The sequence below is a fragment of the Hippoglossus hippoglossus genome, chromosome 24 (genome assembly GCF_009819705.1).
Source record: "Hippoglossus hippoglossus isolate fHipHip1 chromosome 24, fHipHip1.pri, whole genome shotgun sequence".
Lineage (NCBI taxonomy): Eukaryota > Metazoa > Chordata > Actinopteri > Pleuronectiformes > Pleuronectidae > Hippoglossus > Hippoglossus hippoglossus.
The window spans coordinates 16,792,589-16,805,587 of NC_047174.1; the positions used below are offsets into that span (position 1 = coordinate 16,792,589).

A 12,999-nucleotide genomic window follows, 5' to 3' on the forward strand; every position below is an offset into this window, starting at 1 on the left:
TTATAGTTTTTATGCTTTCTCTTATTTTCAGAGAAACTATTTTTACCTCCGGCAGTGAGCAGATGTTCCTCCCTCCATTCTTCAGTCCTTCTGTCCATCCGTGTTCACATGTGTGTTGTTGTTGTCCATGACCAACAGATCTTGAAGTGAACTGACTGGATTGACATGAAGTTTGGTGCACACACATATACGCTCCCAACAGAAATAACGGTAATAAGATTTTCTGTTTGTAACTTTTGTGTGTCTCCTCTTTTGACATTGCAGAGGTTATATGTTTTTGGTAATGCTGCACAGCATTGTACTGCAAATTCAGCATTAATACTTTGTTTACTCACCAAGAGCTGTCTCCAGCAATGGAAGGAAAATATTAACCTTTGGTTTTTATTCTTTCACTTCCTTGTTTCTACTGAAGTTAATACATCAAGCACCAAGCTCTGGGCGGTTTTAACTACCCTCATGCCATCATTCTGACATGTACATTTCTAGTAAGTTAGTGAGGATAACTTTTTGCTTAAGTGAGTTCAAGTTAGTTTATGAGATTTTCTGTATTTAGTTAAAAATGTCTCAATTGAATGTTATATAGAATATTTAATAGAAAAGAGAGATACTTCAGACTTCAAACAAAGGCCATGGCATTTAAGCAGCATGTCTAACTTGTATTTTGTTTTTCGAAATAATCTCATGTTATTTGGATTCTCCACATTTCAGATGATAAGGATAATGAATCCCGGTTATATAAAGTATCAGAAGCTTCTACCTTCATGACTGTCAGTGTATTAACCATTTTGGTGACATTCCTGGACTTAAGGTGGACTGTCTGCCACATCCGTGATTATCTACATGTATAAACTATTTAAACTGAAAGATATATTCTGTAAAAATCACCCTGGGATTTACAGAACGAGACAAAAGCCTCTGGACTCAGAGGAGCAATGAAGACAGACACGGGTGTGACTAGGGTTTATTACTTTTAATCAATTCAGCTAGCTACAAAATGTCCACCACTTCACACACTGACAGGATACAGAGAGGGAGTCTTTAATATTACATGCGTTGAGGACATCAATCTCACAGTTTAACCTATTGTGTCATTCAGGTTTAGGTATTTAATCACCTTACTCTAACTACTCAACATTTTGGCGATTTGGTGTGCATAGCTCTAAAGTACAGAAGCAACAAAAAACCCTTTTGTATGTATTTTTTGTTTCAGAGTATAGTTATCATTGTAACTCAACATTATCAGTTTTTTACCAATAACAAACCACACGGGGGAGAATAAACTTACAGATACAGTCTTCTTATAAAAGTAAGGTCTCTCAGAAATATGCGTCTTTGCTTTACATTGCAAACGTTTATTTTTTTTCAGAGCATCCAAAACCTATGTTACAGTACACAACCAGTCCTTCTCTTTCAGCACATAATCAACATCTTCATCACTGAACTGCATAATCATTTAGAAAACAGGTCATTTTTTGCAATACAACCCCAAGTCCTCGTATTTTTCATCTTTAACTCACTTTTTTGATCCCTTTTGCATTATTGTACAACAAGATGGTCACAGTCGGTAAATATATCGAGACAGAAAGAGTGGCACTATTGCAAACTTGCAGGAGTATGGAACGATCAACTGTGTCCTAATACTGAGCATGCGGTTTTGTCAATTTGCTACTGCCATGTTATCTTTTTTTTATATATATTTTTCAGACGAGTTTTATTTATAAGACTAAAATCTACCATTTGTCATGCAGAGAACGCACAATTCACATCACTTGGAATGCAAGGTCTAATACAGCTACAGAGAGTCTAGTTGCACATTGTCTAAACAGTAACTCAGTATGAACAGTATGATTGCGATGAAGGAAAATTTACCATCGACTGCCTTTTGATTGTAAGTGCTCTTTGCAATGCCTTTCATCTGTACCGTCACTGAGCAAGTTTTTACTCGGGCTTTCCCATCGGTCGTCTCCCTTTTTTTGTCGTGACAACACCAAAATAAGGAGCATGACAGTAGCCTAAATGGAATGACACAGTTTTACTAGGACGATACTGAGATACTGAAAAGGAAAAAGAATAAAAACAAACAGCTTGTATAGCATTCCTATAATATACTTGTCATCCAGAGCAGTGTACTTATATATATATATTATATATGATATATATGATATATATATATATATTTTGATAAAGAGAATAAAAACTTCACAGGTGAGCTAGAGAGCCATCAAGTCAGCACTATATACAACCTTTGGAAAGAATGATATACGGAGTATAAGAAATCATCTTTTTACGAGGACAATCATCTTGAAAAAGCTCGACAGACGACACAGAACAACATTTACAATGGGGAAGGGAGGTGATATGTGCATGTGTGCAAACCTAGAAGGTCAATACCAAGATGAAAGCAAGTCAGCGCCTGTCGATGTGCGGCGCGGGACGCCGGGGACCATCACGCTGCGGGCTCAGGGCGTTTAGCCACTGCCCAGCATCTTTGTGGCACGCTGGTTGGCCTCGTCAATCCTGGTCTTGTTGGAGTCAGCCTGGGTGAAGCAGAGAAAGAGAGAAGAGAAGAATGTCAGTTTGATCCAAATTATATTAGATAGGATTTTTCATGTCTAGACAAACTTTTTAAAACCCCTGTTTGACCTGAGAAGTCTGAAGGCCTCTGCTGGAAAGATTAGATGTATGAACATTGAGACTCTGAACGCTCATGAGGATAATGGGCATCATGACATGACTTATAGTGATCGAGGCTGGAATCAGTTCCCTCCCATTTGGTTTAATACCGACATGTTTCTATTGTAATAAACTCATGTATTCAAGTAAGGACAACTCAGGCTCACAGAGTTAATTCTATTATTCACCACTGTGAACAGTGATTAGAAATCAGTGTGAAATATTTTTCTTCATCACTGCTTATGAAAAAGCTTTTCAAAAGACGTGGCCAAGAAACCAAGATAAAGACAAATACACTCTATGTAAATGCTAAAGATATGTAACATATGACAGGGCTATAAATAAATAATAAAGGGATCTAGCTGGTGGCTGCAAATTGGCTTTGTTGAACTAATGCACTAAAGATTCTGCAGTTCTGATAATAAAATGTGTATCTATGATCAGTAAGCTTGTGACTCGACAGTCAACTTTTCATGTCTACTTGCTTACAATAGGTTGCATATCTGAGAAGGGAGTCTAACATTTATCTATGTCAACAGAGACACTGAGAAACACTTCAGGATTAACAAATTAATAATTACACGTTAGAGCAGAGCTTTAGATTTTTCAAAATGTAATATTATGTTTGAAACCTGAGTGCTGCTGATTTTAATTAACAATGCCTTTGACAACAGGAAGGTGTTTAAATTACTGTGTCCTGCTGCTCTCTGTATGATTGTGGAGGGAACTGATTCCAATGGGCTAACTATTAGAAAAGCTAATTATTTGAAATGGGTTATCATAATAATGGTGGTGAATGCTAATTTTAAAATCTTTCCATCTTATGACTGTAATATCAGTAGATTTAAATCCTGAGACAGGATGAAGAAGGAAGGATCAGGGGAATCAGTGACGTACACTTGTCTCTGTGTTGTATCAAGTATTAAATTCTTTGATAAGTCAAGGTTAAATAATGTTGCTCAAAAGCTTTTGTCCTAAAGCCAGATTATGATGAAAAGGAAACTAATATCAAATACAATAAGTAATTACAGGTAAATTACTGAAGTCAGGGGAAATTATTCTGTATGTGATATACATCTTTACAAAATGCAATAAGACTAAATTAATCTATGCTATGTTTATATGTATGCACTGTAACAATAAATATAAAAAGAGCAGTTAAATCTTGATCTGGTCGTGGGTGTACCTTCTCCATGATCCTGTCGATCTGGCGGTTCTGGGTGTCGATCTCGTTGCCCATGTCCAGGGCCATGTGGCGCAGGTTACCGATGATGCCGCCCACCTGCTCGAGGTTCTCGTCCATCTCATTTTCCCGGGCATCTTCTGTTACCCTAAACAAACACAGTCACGGTTAGAGGTTATGTCTGCATAAACACCAGGTCACACACACAGGCCACATATTCATACATTGACCAGGTTCAGAAAGGTGCCGGCTGCTTCCTCTGTGACTTTCTCATCCATATTTCATCCATATTTCGCCTCTGATCCTCGGAGGAGCGGGGCCTGACCTCAGACCAGGCATCTGGACAGAAGGAGATCCCTCTGCACAGCCGTTTACGTTGTGTTTTTCTGCTGAGTTCTCTCATAATACTTACTTTAACATGGATTTTTACAACAAGCATTGTGTTCAATAAGTCAATTTACGATTTGAAATAACTGATAAAGGCTTAAATTGTAAGAATCAGGAATGGGAAACACCACAACTTGTTTTGGACTGCAGTGACACCACAGTATTTACAATGATACCCAGTACTGATCAATTTACAGCCATATGAGCCTCAAACACCATTATGTTTATAGTGGAGAGGATGTAGACTGAGATAAGAATCAATCTCATAGATTCATTACTTCACTGATCTGCCACGACTAGTGTCTGAATAGATAATGTAAAATATGATATCAAATTGACAAAAATGTATGTATATCAAAGACTGATGGTATTTGGGATAATATGTACAATGTTTTTGGTTAGCCAAAACATTAAATAGTAGTTAGCTGAACTGCAGCTGTAGCTGAGCTTGTTGAAAATGTCTGTTGAAGCAAATTAAACAATCCACATCTCACCACAGTGACACGTGTGCTGAGAGGAATCGGTGATGGAGAAATAAGACGAGCAGAATGAATTAATCTCTTCACCTCCTCATTTCCACTTAACTGCAGCTTTCTCCTGTGTCCTGTACTCATGTGCACTGGCTGTTCTGACCTGCAGAGGCCGTTTAGCTAATGCAACACACCTACCCATCGTTTCTAATGCTCACAGTCCTTTGGCAAAAAGTAGTTCTGAGCTGTAGCTTGTAGGTAGTGTTCATTGAAAATGCATTTATATCAGTTTAAATAGCCACTGCAGTGATGTGGTATTGAACTTCCATACACCTCATCAAACAGGAGGCAAAGCTGTTGGTGCTAACATGCTAACATGTTGATATAGAGTGGGTGTGATGTTAAACATGTCTACCATCTTAGTTTAACATTGTAGCATGGTGACATTTGGTAATTGGCACTTAATCCAATGTCATTAATTTTCATGTATTTGGTCCTAAGTCAAAGTATTGGATGAAATGAAATTACACCTGATGATGTCACTATGTGAGTCATGAAAAATACAGTTTGATAATTAAATTCGTTTAGGTTTAATGACTCCATGAATTTATTTATTAACTTGTTCTTGTCAGACTTTAGACAGAGGACACATTTGATGGCTCAGGAGTCAGCAGCCACGTCACATGACTAACCAGCACATACTGTCCGTCACGACCTTGTGGAGTTTTATAAGGTGCTAAGTTAATGGTATAATGTCATTGGTTTACTATGATGTATTAACTTTGTCTAAGTCTTTCCAATCATGGACTCGGGACAATTCCAAACATCCCTCAGTATAAATATTTGTGAGTCCACATTCAAAATAATACAACACTGAGGGACTTTGAGTCCACTCATGCTCATATGAAAACATCAGACATAGAAATCCTGTGCTATATCTCTGTGATTATAACCTTCTCAAAAATCTGAAAACATCTAAAGGGAATATGTAATGGTATACCTGCCAATATCTTTTATCCCTAATGATCATACTAATTATACATGTGGTAAAATATGCATATACTCTGTGAGTCACACAGTGGGCTGCTATTACAATGACCCTTAAATCCACATAGAGGCAATTAATAGAGAAAAGAGGCGGAGTCAGAGGGACAACAAGTTTACAGTTTATCATTATAAATAATTCAGGTCCCACACTGTCTCACTGTATCAGGACTATATTGTCGCAGGTTCAGTAAACAAATGAGCAAGAACACTACGACGCAAAGTAAATCCTGATAACGCTGTGTATTCCCTGTAGACTCGTGATGTACACCCTGGCTAGTCATGTGATATGATCATGTAATCTGAGCCTTGGAATGTAATGTGTACACTTGAGGAAACTGCTCTTGCATTACAGAAGATATTAGGATATACAGTTGTTTTCATGCTGTTCGCCCCATGATAAATAATAATAAAGCTCACTGGTAAATGTGTTGTGTACTGTTTGTGCAATACAAGTAAAAAGTGTGGTTGTTTGGTTGAAAGTTGTGATTTTATTGGGAGTTGTTCTGCCTTAACATTTACCTCCTCCTGTCTTATTGGTCCAGTTTTGTGTGTTTTGAAGTATCCACTTGAATCGTCAGTCCTACCTGCGGATGAAGCCTCCGCTGATGGCCATCTGTTCACGCTCGTCCACCACGCGGGCGGGCTGGCTGGCCACAACCCCGTCCTGGTTGTTCCCCCAGGCCTTGCTGGCTCCACTCTTCATCCTGGCCACCGGCAGCGATAGGGAGGACGAGGAGGGACAGTTACTCAACTGTTGGACTGAGCATCATTTTACCTCAATAACCAGGCTGGCTTCCCATTAGTCGAATATCTACAGAGAAAGCCTTGGATTTGAGGTAATGCAGCAGCATGTCAGTATGTAGCGGGATTGATCAGCTGACACAGAGGTGTTATTTGATTTCATGCATTCAGCACAGAAATATATGGTGGGGACTAGACTAAGTCAAGCAAAGCATAGCAGGCATGGACTGGTTGGTACATTGGGTTTGATACAGGCTCATTCTGTAGTTACACAATAATTATGTGTGTGATGTTATATTTTTTTATATATAACATACTGCTCAGAATCAGGCAAGCCTGGTATGCCATGTCACATCTATGTGTTCTCTATAGTCTAAGCATGCATTTCAGTAGCTGCACCATTTAGGATCCTATTGTTTAAAAAAAAAAGAATTTGTAACCATCACCCCCCCCACCGTCACTTCTGTAATGTTACAATGATAAGCCCCGGCCCCACTCCCACAGTTAAATGTCCCAGTGTGACAGAAAACAGAGAAGAGATGAGCTTTTGGCAGACACACAACATAGAGTGTACAGGACTGTCACATTGTTGGGGGGGACGACGATTAATGTGGAGAACAAACTGCGAAACGACTTAAGGGAACAAAATAAAACAAGGAACTGGAGGGAGTCAACAGAGAGTAACACCATTATTAACTGTTCCTACATCCAGTGACCTGTGTCCCCACCCCCCCCCCCCCCCCACATCCTGTCCTCGTTCTGCTGTTTTTACACGTCACTGTTTTTCTTCCAGGTTTGGGCCACTGGACAAGCTGCGATGGCAGGCAGCAGCGAGGCAGAGGCGTGTGAGCCGAAGCTTCAATCTGCTTCTGTTTCAAGAGCAGAAAAAGTGGACAAATACAGCTGCGCTAACACAATACGCCACCACAGCTCGGCCGCGTGGCTTTGTTAACAATCAGATTCTGCATCTGTTTTGGCACAGGGTTGGGACAGAGAGGAAGATTTAACCGTTAGAGATACATTTTTATTTCTTCAGTCGCCATCTCCAGAATTTAAGGCACTTTCTGAGGCAGGACAATCACATATCTATAAATGTTTTTTATTTCATAAGATTCTGTCATTTCTTCTGCAGTGTCAGTTGTTGAGTTTGGTTTAACCTTGGAGTGCTGTGTGGCTGTATTCAAGCTGTATCAGGGATGGCGATGGCTCAGCCTCCTACACGGCTTTTATTAATAGAAATGGACTGAGGCAAGGCTTCGCTGAGCTCCCTGTCCCTGCTGACACACTGTGGTAAACACACATGCTACCCTTGCCTGAGTCCTTTCTCTTTCTACCTTCCTTGTTTTTAATTTTTATCTTTCTGTAATAGCGAACCTGTGATCGTTTCATTTCCCCTCCTCTCACTTTCCGTTCATTTGATATCCAGTTTGTTCTCCTTGGCAGTTTGCTTCCCTACAGTCTCAGAATGGATATAATGCACTTCCCTAATCACTTTTGCTGCGATTGAACTGAGATGATCTGATTAGATGCTACGAGTACTGCAGATCCCGTCGTAAAACTCATTCTATCTAATCCATTCCCTGAGTGACCTGTGTGTTGAGCTATCTACCAATCAAAATCCACTCAGTGGCCCGCAGACAGCCCCAATCAGAAGGCATTAAGCACGAAAAACCGAACAGTCAGCTAATTCTGATAGACAGCCTGCACGCTGCAGGGATTAAAGAAATATACCAGCATGCATGATGGAATAAAGTCTCACTTTCTGAGAGGCGTGAGGAAATAGGTCTCTTTTATCAACTCCAGCATTATTCAATGTGTGCATCCAGTTTGAGTTGACTTCCCAGCAGGCTGTCACGCCTCTATCTGAAACGCTGACCTACATGTAAGCGAGTTCCCTGCAGGAGAGGGAGCTCAGCAAACAGCGAAGCTGAACAACCAGTGCAGGATGAAGTTATAGCACAGCACTCTGCAGGAGAGACGGCACTGCAGACAAACTGCAGCAGAACCAGAGGGGGGAAAACAAGGCGGCGGTGGGCTGTCACCATGCGGAGCCGTGTTCAGACGGGGGTACCACGCGCATGCCACATGCGCAGTTACATGATGTACCCATTTTACAGAACAAACATGACTAGCTCCCCGAAAATGTCCCACTGCGCATGTGCTCTAACCCAGTTTCCAGCTCCGAGGAACAACGCGGATCGCTCCTGTTTTTTCTCTTTTCCTTTTGATGTGTCATTGTTTTCACACAGTTTTCTCTTCTCTCTTCCTTTTGTTCTTTCTCATGCAAGGGCCACAATTGACTATTTTGTTTGCTTTAATATTTTGGCCATTTTAGACACTAAAACCTTTGCTAAATATATCTGTTTAAACTCAATCACTTTTCTTCTTTTATCAACATGATTTCTCCTCGGGTATTCCGACCTTTTCAAAATAAGACAAGGCTTTTGTGCAGCTCGTGGTAAATAAAACATTTGTTCATCATCAACATCATCAACATCATTCCATTGTTAATATTAGCATCAGGATCTTAGCATCTCCACGTGTAGCATTGCTGTTATGAGTTGCATCGTCATGCATGCATGAGCATTCAAAGGGTCATGCTCGCCAGTCATTCCATGTCATTGGCGCTCGGTGGTTCAGAGATGGTGGTAGGGGGAGAGGGTGGTTAACAGAAAGGTCTCATTTCCTGCGAGAAGGGTGAGGATCTACTGGATGTTAAAGCGGTGGTAGAGATCATGCAGATGAGGAGAAGTGTCAAACAGTCCTGGACCAGGCTGACCAAAGACATTTTGGAACAAAGATCACTGAATTACCAGACAGGGTCAGGACATAAAATGATCTGAGTGCCGAGATGCCTCGGGAGCCGCAGCCCTGCTCTTTTAGAAGAATCTAATCTGTTGGGAAGGCCAACAGCTGAAGTGATGTCGTTGTAGAAGTACCCATTGTCCCATCACTTTGCATTCATACTAAAAAACTCTTCAGGAGGAATCAAATGTTACAAGAGGGACTTCTACAATGACTCCACCTGCATGTATATGACTCCCATTATAAAGGCGTTTGGAGAAGTGGGAGCTTAGAGAATAGGGCACTTGGAGAAGGGCACTTGGTAGAAGGGTGTTAAGAGAGGCACTTCTTGATGAACCATGGCCTTTGCTGAGTGGAGGAGAGCTTATGTGGAGGACTGGACTTTTTGAGCTTGGGTTTATAGGATTTGGGTCTCGCCAGTCTATTTGCACATGGCACAGAGGGAGCGAGAAAGAAATATACAAGTTTGGGTCGAGTGTGTGTGTGATTTGGAAGCATCGACTTTACTTCTCAGAGGCCAATCAGGTAGCGATGGCTCTGACTGGATGGACTACGGCATGGTTGCCAGTTGTGGAGCTATGAACTATGGGATACTGTATCTCAGAAGGCCAATCCAGTGGAGAGTCTCTGTAAGAACCCAAGGCTACTGCGTGTGCCACCAGATATCTACAGTGTGTGTTTCTGCATGTACTGTGCAGTTGCATTTAAGTCAAACTGAAATTTAAAATATTCTTTGCTTAGTACCTACGTCTTTTTGGCTTTATATAGTTTTTTGGTCAAATTTGTAACCATCAAAACAAAAGAAAGTTTATTTTAAAAGTTTGAGTTTGATAAGAAAGAAACTGGACCCATAAAAGAATGAGACATTCGATGTCCGATGTCACAATCGCACTGAAAAACTCATCATCTCTTCCAGGCTTGTTAAGAAGCACAGAAGAAAATGTGCTGTATCATTGTTACTATGTTTTTAGTGCACTATAAAGTTAACAGCCTGTCTTCTAGCAAAGTAAGTCCTTCGATGTTTGATAACCACGGCAATGGGAAACATTCAGCCTGAAGCCTAGCTTGTTTTGAGAAACAGAAAATAATGTACATTCAGTGTCATCGTGCTTGTCCTGACATGGAAAGTTAAAATAATTCGAATTTCAGTTTGACTTTAGGTATGCTATGCATGCGTGTGTGTGTGTGTGTGTGTGTGTGTGTGTGTGTGTGTGTGTGTGTGTGTGTGTGTGTGTGTGTGTGTGTGTGTGTGAGAGAGAGAAAGTGTATCATATCCCCCTATGTCCACCTCGTACAGCTGTAAAAGGGCGGGAGTCAGTGTCTATTTGGAGCTGGAGCAGAGCGGACTATTGGCTAATGGCCACCGTGATGTCACTTCTACCTCTGTTATTTTTCAATTTCTTAGATATTGAGTCTTATTCTTTTGAATGGCAGGCAGGCAGGCAGGCAAGCAGCACCTACTTGTTACATGGACAGGAGCAAAGACCACAGAATTTCCCTAGATCGTTCAAATTCTTTTCTGCATCCTTCATGTCCTTATTGATTTGGTCCATTCCCTCCTCGATGCGCTCCAGTTGCTCTGATTAAACACAAGTCATTTATCCCCCACAGAACGAAGCACGAGAAAAGAGAGGGAGGAAGAGGAGAGGAAGAGAGAGATAAAGAGAAGACAAAGGAGATAAGACAACAACTTCAGACACTCACTGTGACAAAAGAAAGTAAAACCAAAAAAAAGAGGAAAACTGGACGCCACCACATATGTAAAGAACCTTGAGGCACGTTGTCAGTACCTACTTGTGACATGGACATATGAAAAGCCCACAGCATTTCCCTAAATCTTTTAAATTTTTCTCGGCTTCCTTCATGTCTTGGTTGATATGGTTCATGCCATCTTCAACACGATCGAGTTGCTCTGGTCAGGACAAAGGGATGACAGTAGTGGAATGAATTTCATTGACTGATTGACAGAAATATGAGTTATTATGAGCAGTAATTGAGTCGTGTGTGTGTGTTTGTACCCTGGTGTGTGTCAGGGTAAGAGAGAAGACTGATCTGTGTTTCTACTGAATGCGTTGATTTGGTGGCATAAAATAAAATTTTGTGCATTCACTGATTTTGTTTTAGGCCAGACAATGTAATATATAGCACAACAAATGAAATAATGACAGTGAATATAATTTCTCAGTTTAAGTGGTTGAAAGTTAAAATCTTTAAATATTAACTTTAAGGAATAGTTTTACATTTTTTGAAAGATCAGAATTTGCTTCCTAGCTGGACAGTAACATAAACATGTGAGTAGCACTCATTTCTGTAGCCTACGCTAAATAGGAAGCAAGAGCCAGCTGCCAGATAGCTTAGCTTAGCATAAAACTACAAACAGGAGGGAAGAGCTAGCCTGGCTAGAGCCAACCTCTTCAAAGGCAGGGGCACATCCAGGGGCAGGCCAGGGGGCCACTGGCCCCAACTAAAATCTAATTGGTCCCTGAAGTTTGCGGTTTCCTGTTTGGAAAAATCCTACATCTGCCATTATCCGAAGGTAATACAATCTGCCTTCTAGTGCCAGCTCATGGAGTGGGAGTAGGGAGAACATAACACTGTATCATTTAATATTTACAGAACAAAGATGGACGTTTCTCCAGTCTTTATGCTAAGTTTGCTATTTGCCTAATGGCTCAAGCATCATATTTAATATACCTGCTTGGCAAAAAAGGAAATAAGGGAATTTTCTTCAAATGCCTTACTGTTCCTGGTCCCTATTCCTGTGTCAATGTGCAGTCCAAAAAACTGGCAACTGTGCTCTATATTCAACCAATATGTATATTTTAAAATTCCGTCAGACCAAAGCAAAGAAAACTCCCTTGGGAGCTGTTTACTTGCGCCGTGCATTACCTGACAGGTCTGTTTTTTCTCCGGTTGATTTTTTTCACTGTCTCCTGATCTACAATCAAATTGTCATGATTAGGATGCTGAGTTAAACTTGTTCCTTTTTTTTTTTGCTGTGAGGACATCCAACTAAAAAATAACGTGCCCTTGCCAGCTTATGTGAAAACAATGACAATATACGAACAGCTTTACATTGTCGAGTAATGTTACATCTGCTTTTATTCTGACTGAGCCCTCGCTGCTGTGGATCAAGGCCTGGTGCTGGACTGTCTCATCATTATGGGACACTTTATTGGCTGCTTAAGATTCTCAGATATCAGTTTTGGTGATTTGCATTGTCTAATGTTGCTGCCACAATCAAGAGAATAAAAGTGGTGTGTGTAACTACAAACTGCCCGTGTTGCTTTGTCTGGTTTTGCATATGGTCAAGGAGATGGAACGGATTTTAAGTATGACTGAATTCTGGTTTATGAGCGTCGGGGCCTTCGTCAGGCTGGTGTGGTGGATGGTGGGTTGGTGACGGCTCCACAGCACAGAGGATTTACATCCCGATTAAAGGAAATACGGTGCAGGCAGAGTGTGAAAGGGTGAGGCACAGTTAAATATGGATTGAGAAACTAGTTCATTGACTTTTTCAGATTTGTAGAATCCCCGATTGGCATGCATTTTATGTAAATATATTCAACTAAGAAAGGATCCACGATGAGTGAAGTGGGCTAATGGCACTCGGCATGCTGCACTCATTATTACATGGTCAGCGGCTGTAGGTTTACACTTGATTTCACCTGAAGTAAACCTTCACACTCGTCA

General features: G+C 40.7%; 1 protein-coding gene across 2 annotated transcripts in view; it reads right to left on the reverse strand.

Moving 5' to 3' along the window:
• Positions 1-955: 955 nt before the first annotated feature.
• Positions 956-12,999, reverse strand: part of snap25a (synaptosome associated protein 25a) — a 34,667-nt gene continuing 22,623 nt past the window's right edge. Inside the window, exons 5-8 of one of the 2 annotated variants that reach the window (XM_034579364.1) lie at positions 11,101-11,218; positions 6,345-6,464; positions 3,860-4,004; positions 956-2,537 (exon numbers count right to left, since the gene is read on the reverse strand). In XM_034579364.1, the coding sequence (XP_034435255.1) occupies positions 2,469-2,537; positions 3,860-4,004; positions 6,345-6,464; positions 11,101-11,218 (452 nt within the window). In that variant the 3' untranslated portion in view covers positions 956-2,468. Of the gene's footprint in view, positions 2,538-3,859; positions 4,005-6,344; positions 6,465-10,767; positions 10,886-11,100; positions 11,219-12,999 lie in introns of both variants that reach the window. The other variant, XM_034579363.1, reaches the window with a different exon arrangement.